Source organism: Sciurus vulgaris (genome assembly GCF_902686455.1).
Source record: "Sciurus vulgaris genome assembly, chromosome: 4".
In the NCBI taxonomy this organism is placed as follows: domain Eukaryota; kingdom Metazoa; phylum Chordata; class Mammalia; order Rodentia; family Sciuridae; genus Sciurus; species Sciurus vulgaris.
The window spans coordinates 119,090,136-119,103,543 of NC_136464.1; the positions used below are offsets into that span (position 1 = coordinate 119,090,136).

General features: G+C 33.7%; 1 protein-coding gene across 1 annotated transcript in view; it reads right to left on the reverse strand.

The window, feature by feature from the left end:
• Positions 1-13,408, reverse strand: part of PIBF1 (progesterone immunomodulatory binding factor 1) — a 227,033-nt gene that overhangs the window by 100,125 nt on the left and 113,500 nt on the right. Inside the window, exon 11 of the mRNA XM_079138952.1 lies at positions 78-243. Within this exon, the coding sequence (XP_078995078.1) occupies positions 78-243 (166 nt within the window). The remainder of the gene's footprint in view (positions 1-77; positions 244-13,408) is intronic.

Here is a 13,408-nt window from a genome sequence, read left to right on the forward strand (position 1 = left end):
CATAAAGCTCTATATAAACTCTGTACTTAGGGAGCTTGGATACAATTTAATGTTGAAAGAAAATTGTATACAAGTACCTCCAATTTTTTCTGATATTTTTCACATTCCATCTGACACTGTGTGAGATTTCTTGCAGTTTCCTCATGTAGAAGTTGAACACGCTCACTTTCAAAAGACTTCAATTTACTTTGATGGAGAAATTCTGTTACTTTGCTTTCTGTACTAAGTTGTAGTTCTCTGTACCTGAAAGAAGTAGAGTGGTTATAAGTCTCTAAAATAAGCATTCCTGATGATTCATACAAACATAAACCTTACTTCTACTTTGTCCATACCCTCATATTATGCAGTGAATAATTTATATTTATTCAGCAAGGCTTTTAAATTTAGATAGGTATATGTATGGAAATACATAAGTTCAGAGAACATAAGGATTAACTTCCTCATTCTACTCTTTTTGTTCCTTTCATACAAAAAATTAGTTTATCATTATTATTTTATAAGACATTAAGATAAAAATAGAGCAAGTTTCAGTTATGATGCTTAAAATGATTTATTTTCTATGCTTTTCATAGGCCTTCTTAAATCCACAGCTTTGTTTTCAAGCTTTCTATTTCACTCTTAAGTCTCAATAATGTCAGATGAAGAAAAATGGCATAAACAAGCACTTAAAGTAAAATTTTTGAAACACTTGTAAAATAAAATTTTAAATATGCCTATTTAGATATTATAAGACAGCATAATGTACAAATTGTGAAGGTAAATATAGAACTACTAATAATATACTGCAAAACAGATAAGGAACATTCTCTTCATTTCATTGGTGTAACTTGTAACAAAAATATTCCACTTAACATATAAATCACCACATAGAGTAAATTTGAAAATACTTCAGGTTGACTGTGTTCTAACAGAAAGTAAAACACAAGATACATTATATCTTTTTAGGGAGCTATTATGAACCCAGTATAATGGTGTATATGTTACTGACACTCATTTATTTGGATATTTATTGAGCTAGTTCTATGTGAGGTAATGGGAATACATTAGCTAAAAATGTTTTTATCTTAAATAACTAACAGTTTCCTGGGGAAGGCAAGCAAATAAACATTCAATAGAGTACATCAAGTGTTTCATTAGGGCGATCTCCAGGTTCAATGGGAACATATAGAAAGAGATCCAATTGTGTGTGTGTGTGTGTGTGTGTAAGGCAGAGGAGGTATACTCTTGTAGAAAAAAAGAGAATACGTACAGGACAGGGAACCAAAGAACATAATCCATTTTATTCATGGTATCTCATTTAATCCACACTAGTCCTATATGGATTTTGTACATGAGGAACCTGAGGCTCACAGATGTCAAGTAATTTCTTTAAAAGGAGCAAGCTGCTAGTAAGTTTTAGATTGTTTTTGAAATCCAGTTTTATATTTGACTCCACTATTAAAAGGTTTTTGTAACTGATATTTCTAAGATAAATCTTAAAATGCTTTTCATGGGTCATTTTACTACAGTGACAGCAACAACGTGTAACTGTAGAATATAAGTGCCAGATATCTGCTATCAGCCACTTCATTCTTGGCACTCTTACCATTGGTAAAAGTAACTCACATTCAGATTGAGTAAGTCGCATACAATGCATATTACACATTAATTAACAGATAGCAAGGCTTTAAGGAGAATGTCAGCTTTGGTGTTTAATTTTTCTGGAAAGTTCTGGCATTAACTATAAAAAAAGAACTTCCTACAATTTCATTAAAATATCTTTTACTTTGGAAAATCAAAAACTGATTTAAAATTTTTTTGTAATAATTCATATACTATAAAATTCCCCTTTCAAAATGTACAGTTCAGTAGTTTTTAGTATATTCATAAAGTTATACATCCCAAGTATCTAAAAAACATTTTTATCACCTAAAAACAACTTCATATCTATTAGCAGTCACTCCCTATTCTCCTTTGCTCCTAGGCCTGGCAACCACTAATTTACTACCTGTTTATACAGATTTGCTTACTTTTTTTTTTTTTTTGCGGTGCTGGGGATCAAACCCAGGGCCTTGTGCTTGCAAGGCAAGCACTCTACCAGCTGTGCTATCTCCAGATTTGCTTACTATAGATATTTCATATAAATGAAATCATATGTGTCCTTATGATGTTTTCAAGGTCTGTTCATGTTGCAATACCAATCATTCCTTTTTGTGACTAAATAATATGCCATTGCATGGATATACTCATTTTGTTTGTCCACTCAACTGTGTGATGGACATCTGACTTGTTTCTACTTTTCAAGCTATTAGGAATAAATAATGCTACTATGAACATTTTTTTGTACAGATTTTTGTGTAAATGCGCTTTCATTCTCTTGGTTATATACCCAGGTACAGGATTGCTATATTATATGAATCTTAAATTAGAACTATTAGCCTTAAGGTATTTGTTGATTCATTATGATATATAATTGTGGAATTCATAATGATATATTTGGACATGTAGCTAGCATAATTTTGGTCAATTTAATTCTCCAGTACTTGCCTTCTCTCTTCCCTCCTGTCCCCATGATTCCCATGCTCTTATCTCCCTTCCATTTCATGAGATCTGCCTTTTTTCTTTCTAGCTTTCACATATGAGAGAAAACATGATCCTTGGCTGAGTCTTATTTCACTTAACGTGATTCTCCAGTTCCATCCATTTTCCTGCAAATGACATAATTTCATTCTTCATGGCCAAGTAAAATTACATTGTGTATATATCTACATTTTCTTTTTTCATTCATCCATTGACAGGGACCCCTATAGGTTGTTCCATGACTTGGCTACTATGAATTGTGCTGTTATAAACATGGATATGCATGTATTGCTACAGGATGCTGACTTTAGTTCTTCTGAATACATACTGAGAGGTATCGCTGGGTCCATTCCTAGTATTTTGAGGAATCTCCATATGGCTTTCCATAGTGGTTGTATTAATTTACAATCCTACCAAGAATGTGTAAGTGTTCCTTTTACCCTACATTCTCACCAGCTTTTATTATTATTCTTGATGATTACCACTCTAACTGGATTGAGATGAAGTATCTTTTTCCTGATTTAGATGAATGGTTTTCCACATTCAAATGATGTTGGCTTTGAGTTTATCATATATAGCATTTATGATGTTGAGATAAGTTCCTTCTATCCCAGTGTTTTTATCATAAATGGGTGTTAAATTGTAGAAGGATTTTTTGCATCTATTAAGATGACCATGTGCTTTCTGACCCTAGTTCTATTTACATGGTGAATTACATTTATTTATTTGCATATACTGAATCATTCTTGCAACCCTGGAATGAAACCAACTTGGTCATAATTTTCTTAATAAGTTTTTGGATATGATTTGCTAACCTTTTATTAAGTACTTTTACATCTATGTCCATTAGGGATATAGTGTACATTTTTCTTAATGTATCCTTATCTGTTTTTTGCTATCAGTGTAATACTGTCTTCATCAAATGAATTTGGAAGTGCTTCCCCTTTCCTATTTCAAGAAATAATTTGAGAAGTATTGGTATTACCTCTCCCTTAAATGTCTGGCAGAATTTAGCTGAGAATACATCTGGTCCTGGGCTTTTCTTTGTTGAAGAATTTATTATGACTGCTTCAATCTCACTGCTTGTTATTGGTCTGTTTAGGTTTTCTATATACCTTGGTTCAATTTTGGTAGGTTATACATGTCTAGAAATTTGCCCATTTCTTCTATATTTCCAGTTTATTGGAATGTAAATTTTCAAAAGTTCCTAATGGTCTTCTGGATTTCACTGATATCTGTGGTGATATCTCGTCTTTCATCTCTAATTTCATTAGTGTAGGTCTTTCTTTTGGTTAGTTTGGTTTATCTCTGTTTTATTAGTTTGGGTCTTTCTTTTGGTTAGTTTGGCTCAGGATTTATCAATCTTTTTTATCTTTTCAAAGAATCAACTTTGTTACAATGATCCTCTGTAATTTTTTATTCTCTATTAATTTCATCTCTCATCTTAATTATTCCCTTCTTTCTATTCATTTTGTTGTTGGTTTGTTCTTGTTTTTCTATGTCCCTGAGATGAATCATTAGGTTTATTTGGGATCTTTCTTTTATTTAAAAAAATTTTTAGTGTAGGTACTCAAAGCTATCAATTTTATGATGTTGAGATAAGTTCCCAGATTCTGCTATGTTGTACTTCTATTCTCATTTGACTCTTAAGAACTTTAAAATTTCTCTCCTGATTTATTCTATGACTGATTTGTCATTCAAAAGTAATGTTCAATCTATGTGTTTATGTAGTTTTGTTGCTGTTGATTTCTAGTTTCATTATAATCTGATATGCAAGTAAATACATTCATATAAAATTATATAGTCATATATAAATTTTAGCAAATATATGTATTTGCTAAGACTTGTTTTGTGACCTAAAATATGTTCTATTTTGGAGAAAGTCCCATGAGTAGCTGAGAAGAAAATGAATTCGGATGCTGTTGGATGAAATATTCTATGAATGTCCATTAGGTCCATTTGAGTGCTTTTTACATCTGAAGTGTCTTTGATTTTATGTCTGGATCACCTCTACATCGTGAGAGAGGATGTTGCAATCACCCAGTATTACAGTATTGAAGGTCTACTTGAGCCTTTGTGTTGAGTAGTGTTTGTTTTAAGTAATTAGGTACGATGAAGTTTGGGGAAAAATATTTACTATCATTAAATCTTGTTATTGGATTGCTCTCTTTACCAGTTTGAAATGACCTTCTTTGTCTTTTGGGATTAATTTTGGCTTGAAGTCTACTTTGTCAGATATAAGGGTAGCTACTCCTGCTTCTTTCAGGCTCCATCTGCATGGAATATCATTTTTCATCCTTTTACTTTCAGACTGTGGATATCTATGCCTAAGTGGTGTGTCTCTTGCAAACAACATACAGTTAGTTAGTTTGGTCCAATTTTTAATCCAATCTGCCAGGCCAAGTCTTTTAATTGAAGAACTGATAACATTTATATTGTTATTGTAAAGAAATGTTATTACCTGCATTTTGATCTACTTCTATTTAATTTAGTCCTAATTGTCATTTGCAGAACTACTCTTCTAATTGGATTCATCCTTTCCTGAGCTCTGGTGTTTTCTGTTTTTTAACTTCTTTGTTCTTTAGTTTATGCTTATATTGGAAGGATTTTCTTTCCTCTTTGTTTCTGAGCAATAGTTTTGCTGTACATAGCAATCTTTGTTAGCAGTTTTTTTCTTTTAGGGCTTGAAACATTGTTCAAAGCCCTCCTGGACTTTAGGCTCTCTCTTAAGAAATCAGATGCTACTCTCATTGATTTACATCTAATTGTGTCCTGATATTATTCTCTTGAGGGCTTTCCTGACTTATATCTAAATGTGTCCTGATATTCTCTTGAGGGCTTTCCAAATTCTTTCTTAGTACTGTATAATTGAAATTTTAATTATAATGTGTCATGAAGAGGTTCTTTTTTGATTTTATTGATTTGGGGTTCTAAATGCCTCCTGTATCTAGATGCTGGTCTTGTTCCCAAGGTTTGGAAATATTTTCTATTATTTCTATTCCTCCCACAATGCCAACTATTCTTAAGTTTGGTCTCTTATTGTCCCAGAGTTGTTATATATTCTGATCATTGTTTCTTATTTTTTATTTATTGCTAACTGAATGTTCAGATTTATATACCTTCTCTTCAAGGAAGGTTTGTAATTCTGTTGTTCATGTGATGTTATCTATTGGCAAGGATTTTTTTTTTTTACTAATTGAATCAATTTATTTATGAAAAATAGCTGTTCCCTTTAATTTTTTAAAATTTATTTTTATTGTAAACAAATGGGATACATTTTGTTTCTCTGGTTGTACATGAAGTAGAGGCATACCATTTGTGTAATCATACGTTTACATAGGGTAATAGTTTTTGATTCATTGTTCTTTTTTTCTCCCCCCCCCACCTCTCCCACCCCTCTTTTCCCTCTGTATAGTTCCTCCTTCCTCCATTCTTGTCCCCCTCCCACCCCCCATTATGTGTTATCATCCGCTTATCAGCGAGATCATTCGTCCTTTGGTTTTTTGAGATTGACTTAACTCACTTAGCATGATATTCTCTAATTTCATCCATTTGCCTGCAAATGCCATAATTTTATTATTCTTTATGGCTGAGCAATATTCCATTGTGTGTGTGTGTGTGTGTATATATATATATATATATAACTGTTATATATATATATATAACTGTGATATATATATATCACAGTTTCTTTATCCATTCATCAATTGAAGGGCATCGAGGTTGGTTCCACAATCTGACTATTATGAATTGAGCAGTTATGAACATTGTTGTGGCTGCATCTCTGTAGTATGCTGATTTTAAGTCCTTTGGGTACAGTCCAAGGAGTGGAATAGCTGGGTCAAATTGGCAAGGTTTTTAATAGAAAAATTTTTTTTGATCCATTGAGTTTTTCATTTCCGGGATTCCTGTTTGGTTCTTTTTCAGAATCTCTCTTTATTGAAATGCTCTTTTACCTCCTGTATTTTCTCTTAGTTCATTGATCATTTTAACAATCAGCTTTTAAAACTCTTTGTCCAAATTTCATCCACTTTAAATTTTGTGGATTCAATTATTTGGGGGTGGTGGACAGTTATAAACTTGGAGGCATCTTCTAGGTCTGTTGCCTTGTTTTTCTGAGGTCCTATGTATTTTTCCATATTTTTAAATTCCTGTAGTATAGTTGTACATAATGGTGAAATTTGTTCTTACATATTCATACATGCACACAACATAACAAAATAATTTGACCAGTATCATTCCCCAGTATTTCCCCTTTCCCTCCCATCTTCCTTCTCCCTGGTCCCCCTTCCTTTACTAATGTTCCTTCAATTTTCACGAGACCTGCCTCCAACCCCCACAACACCTTTCTTTTCCTTTTTCCTCTTCAGCTTCCAATGAGAGAAAATATATGAATGCCAACCTTCTGAGTTTGGCTTATTTCACTTAACATGTGGTTTTAAGTTCCATCCGTTTTCCTGCAGATGACATAATTTCATTCATCTTTATGGCTGAATAAAACTCTATTGTATATTTGTGTATATATACCACATTTTCTTTATCCATTCATCCACTAATGGACATCTAGATTAGTTCTATAGTTTGGCTATTGTGTATTTTGCTGCTATAAATCTGGATATGCATGTCCCTAGAGTATGCTGAGTTTAATTCTTTAGGATATACACCAAGGAGTGGCATAGCTGGGTCCTGTGGTGGTTCCACTCCTCATCTTTTGAGGAACCTCCATATTAATTTCCACAGTGGTTGTACTAATTTACAATCCCACCAATACTGTAAACAAGTGTTCCTTTTTCTCCACATCCTCTCCAACATTTATTATTTATAGTCTTGATTGCTGGTATTCTAACTGAAATGAGATGAAATCTCAGGGTAGGTTTGATTAGCAAATTCCTAATTGCTAACAATTTTGAACATTTTTTCACATATTTGTTGGCCACTTGTTAAAAGGTTTTTTGGTGTTAAGTTTTTTGAGTTCTTTATATATTCCGGCAATTAATCCTGTCAGAAGAGTAGCTAGCAAAGATTTTCTCTCATTCCATAGGCTCTCTCTTCACATTCTTAATTGTCTTTGCTATACAGAAGCTTTTCAATTTGATGCCATCCCATTTATCAGTTCATGGTATTATCTCCTGAGCTTTAAGATTCCTATTGAGAAAGTTGTTGCCTATGCCTATATGTTGGACTATTGAACCTACATTTTCTTCTAGGAGTTGCGTAGTTTCTGGTTTAATTCCTAGATTTTTGATTCATTTTTGAATTGATTTTTGTGCAGGGTGAGAGATAAGGGTCTAGTTTTGTTCTTCTACATATGGATAACCAGTTGTCTATTTGATGAGATGGGTTCTTCTTACTTTTCATTGTGGAAATCCTTTAGTGAGTAGTTTTCTCTCCATAATAAGTACCTGCATTAGAGCTCTATCTTATGTGTTGAAATATGATAAACATGATCAAAGGGTTAAGTTCAATCACCAATACCACTCTGAGAGGAGAGAGTTACTACCATTAACAGCAGTAGTTTAAGAACAAACCACACGGGCTAGCACAGTAGCTCAGTGGTAGAGTACTTGCAAGGCACTTGGTTCAATCCTCAGCACCACATAAAAATAAATGAAATAAAGGTGTTATGTCCATCTACAACTAAAAATAAAAAATATAAAAGAACAAACCATATATCAACATGTGCTATAAAAATTATTAGTAATGATCTCCACAACTATATTAACTAAAGAGAAAAGTAGGTGAGAAATAATACAGAATAGGTTAAAAAGATTAAACCTGCACGATAGTGTACTAAATTAAATTGGAAGCAGGGATAAAAAATGAAGTAGAAGATATAAGAAAAAAGAAAGAAAAAGGTAGAAGAGGGGAGATAAGATAAAATGAGGAGAGAAAAAAGGGTGAGCGAAGAAAAGGGAATGGAGATGAGAGAGACGGTAAGAGTATTCAATTAATTGACAAAATACGTAAAATTAGAACAATAAAAAAAAGTGGAGAGACACTGGAATCAGTTTACATGAGTCAAGCAGTTAATGCAATAATGGTCTTGCTGAGTTTTAAAAAATGGAGACCTTTCTTTTTCCAGCTATGAGGACATTTGTGTGACACCAATACTGTGTTCTTTGTTAGGTCTCAGCTATCCAAACTGGCCAAACTTGCTAAGGGAGTCTATATGCTAAGCTCTGCTCTCTCCTTCCCTGGCAGACTACTAGGGGGGACATTTTCTGATTCATCCATGCTACCTATAGACTGATATGGACTGCACTGCACATTTCCTTCTGGGAGCTTCAGTCTGTATGCTAAGGCAGGCGGGGTGGGATGCATGTCTATCCTTCAACCCTTCATGGAGACCCACATCACTTTCCAACTGGCCCTGGATCCATCTCCTGTGCCTGGACTGACTCATGGCATGGACACCCACCAATCCAATGAAAAGTAAAGCCTAAGTAGCTCTTTGGTCTTGGATATACAAAAAGCAAGACAGAGCAGGGGAAGAAAAAGATGAGGGAGGGAGGGTAGGAGGGAGGGAGGGAAAGAGAACCAGAATGAACGAAAAAGCAAATGTAAACTTCAGGGTTTTCTAGTCTCCCACTCAGAATACTTTTTCTAGACTTTTTCTATCTCTGAGATAAGAGTTCTGAGACTCTCCAGTATCTCATTTTCTGCTCAGATTGTGAATTTATTGGACAGCAGTGCCTGTTTATCTTAAACTCAGTGGGAGAATTTCTTCTGGCTTGTTGGAGGGGAGCTTCCCCCGACTCACTGAGCCAAAGCATGCCAAGCACTACCACCATCTATTTATTCCTTTTATTAATTCTCTTTCCATTCTAGAAACTGATATTTTTGGTTTTCACCTAGCTATTGGCTCTCCGAATTGCCTAATGGCATTTTCTCTCAGCCTTGTTCTAACAGTCCTGGAAAGCTGCTATCATATTGTGAGTTTCTTTAATCTGTCATTTTTCTCAAATCTGTTAACTTTTTGAGGAACTACCAAACTGTTTTCCAATGTTGTTGTACCATTTTACATTCCTTTGTTGCACTATTTTACATTTTCACCAGAAACAATGAAGGTGCTAATTTCTCTACATCCTTATCAATACTTACCATGTCTGCTTTTTAAATTATAACCATTCTAAGGATGTGAAGTGGTTAAAAGAATGTTTTACTAAAAAAATTATTAATTTGAAATTTTACTGACCTGAAAATGTCCCTGAACTCCTCAGGGAAAATTATAAAGATAAGTGCAAAAAAACATGTAAAATCAATATCTTCCTATATGCTAAACTATGGGACACACAAACATCACATTAATAAATTCTGGGTAAGTCATTTGGAATGTGATGTTGACCTTTAAAATAATTTGTGTTGAAAAGATTAACAACAAATTTTACCTTTTAGTGGATTTAGAACACAGTAGGTACTTTTGATATCAATGCCAACTCCAAAAAGGTAAAGACAGGTTTTAGCACTAATATCCTTCATTACATAAACAGCAGACAATATTAACAAAAGTTAGTCAACTTTTCTAGAAGATGACAATAATTTTCTCCTAGAAATTTGAGTATACTAAGTGTAATATATTCAAAGCTTCCATAAGAACAAATAATTTTAATGGGATTAATCTATTCTCATGTTGCTTATAAAGTGAAGGAATCTGCCTGAAATTAGTATGACTTTGAAATAATTTTAATTATTTTAATTTGATAAACTGAACTGTGAAAACGTTGAACAAACACTAGAGCTACAAAAGTAGCTCCAGCAGTGAGGAACTGATTGATGCAAATAGCTCAGCCTGACAGTTTCAGGTAACTCCCACCTAACTTGTTTTGCTAAGTTAACTTGTCACATTTTACTTTGTTGACTCAGACTTCTCAACTCATCCTCTCAATTTGAACCTTATTTGAACTAAGTCAATATTATTCACACATTAACAACTTTATGTTAGACATTCTAATTCAGCATAGTAACCTTAAGAGGTCAAATTTCTCATGAGGTTGAAGTACAGTCAGAATCACTTATTCTCACAATTATCTCATCCAGAGCCTGAATTCTGGCTACAGTTGTCTTTATGTTGTATTTGCAAATAGGTTTTTAGTTTTCATAAGATGCACCTGTATATCATACACTACATTAAAAAACAGAACATCCTAGAATGAACTGTTTGCTCTAAATAAATATTCACTGCAAATGAAATTTGGGGGCTGGAAGTACAAGGAGAAAAAAAGGGGGATATTGGCAATTGTACAAGAACCTACAAAGAAGTTAACCCATAAGAAATGCCCTTAGGCTTAAAGAATTGAACTACAAATGATATGGCATGTCCTGTGATGTGGAGAAACAACCACAGGAGAAACATGAACATAACACTGGATTCTCAGAAATGGGAGAATTTATGAGAATAAAAGCATTGGATAAAACATCAAATAACAAGTTTTCACAAGAATATTTATATGGGCAGTCTTTACTTATAGACCACAAGGAAGTTTTTACTCATTACGCTCTTATATTAAACCACATAAGTACACGGTTTATTCCCCATTCTTTCAATAAGGTTAACACTGAGTAATAAGGAACAATCCACATTTTGCCCAATATTAACTTTTTATTTAATCTCAGTTTTACTTCCAGTGAGAAACAACTGATCTTTGAATTTCGTCCACAAAATATTCATGGCTTTCGCCATGTTAAACTGGACATTTATTCTGAACCCAGTTATCTAATCTCATTTTGTAGACACACAGTATAAGACAAAATACCCAAAAGAGTATTGTGTTCAGTGATGAGGTTCATGTTAGCCCCAGAACCAGGACTAGTAGTCCTTCTATTAAGAAATTTAAGATCTTCTTTGGTTTGGAAGTAAAACCTTGAAGCAGTTGAGGCAAGGATAACTGTGTAGATAAAGAGTACAGGAATACGATCTCACCACAAGGTGGATTGGTAAAAGAAGCTAAACAAAGTGACTGGATCTCTCACACTGGTAAGGGTTCAGAGAAGCGTTTTTAATAGTCAGATATTAGGTAGACTAACTGGACAGAAAGTTTTGAAAGATACTTTCAATACTTCATTGAAACACAGAGATCAGTCAATAGAATAGTGTGGCTTAGAAGAATACACGGGAGCAAGTACCCATGGGTGGACCAATAAATCCTTTGTGTAAGCAGGATATTTAATTCTAAATTTCCCAACCAAGAGGATGCTGATAAACTTTATACACTTGAAAGGAGTACACTGAAATAGATAGGCTCAAATTTCCAGGCAGGAAGACATTGGTGGCTTTAGCTACAGGAAAGTGGAGTTGACAAGAGCAGAAACTGACATCCCTAAACTGAGAATTCAATCTTGCTCTTAAAGACAATATCTGTTTATATTTTCATTTGTTTCCTTCTCCTATTTCTCCGCACAATAAATATTTCCAAATTTATTTTCAATTCTCTAACTTATTGAATCCATTCTTATGCAAAACCTTTGAACAATACAAATAAAGAATACAGACCTCTTTAACATCCCTTTCAACTCCATTTCTCCTTTCAGAGATTACTATTGTTAGCAGTTTTTTATGTATCTTTTAATCCCCCCACCAAAATAACATGAATTTGTATCAGACATGATATATCAGTCTCCTTTTTCTTTTTTAAGCAGATAGCATCATATCACATATACTTTATTTTTTTTTCTGTAACTTCCTTTTTCCACTCAATGTTTTGGAATAATTTCATGCCTCACTCTTCTCATTTTTTTACATTTTTCTGACTATAGTCTGTAACTATGAACACAGTCACCAGATTAATTCCAATTCGTCTAATTCTAAAGTGATAAACATTTAGAGTCTCAAAATGCTTCGATTACATACAGTGCTTCAGAGATCATTCTGATAATTGCCTCCTGTGCACAAACAAATGTTTTCATCATGGAGCAGAATTGCTGGGTCAGAAGAGTTTAAAGATTCATACTACCCAGTTTTACTGCCGAATGGCTACATCAATGTAAATGTTACTAGAAGCGTTTCTCAATATCCTCACCAATATTTAAAATTACAACCGATAAAAATGTTTACTCTAAGAACATTATATATATGAATAATACCATCATAAGGAATTTTCTACCCTCTTTTCCTTCTGATATAATTAAAAATTTTCTCGTTACTAACATTTCTTCATAAATACTATTTTTTTGCTTCATAATTTTCTATTCTTAATAATTCTTCTATTGTTAGATATTTAGCCTCTCCCCAATTTCTTATTTCATAAAGTAGTAACACCTAGTTTATTCACCCATTCAGTACACTGGGGTTTACTCTGAACAAAGTTTGAATTTCCAAAAACAAAATACATCTGTGAAGGAAGAAGGGTGTTATAATGAAAAGTTGCTCCAAGGACTGGGCTGTAAAGTAACTGTATTGAGCAATACTAGCACTGCTGGAAAAAGTTTATGGGCCCCTAAAGTGCTGCTGCTGGTGGAGAATATTCTCACTTCTTTCCATATATATATATATATATATATATATTTTTTTTTTTTTTTTAAATGATGGGATCTCACTACATTGTCCCAGTCTGGCCTCAATCATGTGGGCTCAAGTGATCCTCTCACCTCAGTCTCTCAAATAGTTTTTTTTTTTTTTTTTTTATTGTAAACAAATGGGATACATGTTGTTTCTCTGTTTGTACATGGCGTAAAGGCATACCATTTGTGTAATCATAAATTTACATAGAGCAATGTTGTTTGATTCATTCTGTTATTTTTCCCTTCCCCCCACCCCTCCCACCCCTCTTTACCCTCTATACAGTAGTTCCTTCCTCCATACTTGCCCCCCTCCCTAACCCTAACTCTAACCCTTCCCTCCCCCCCATTATGT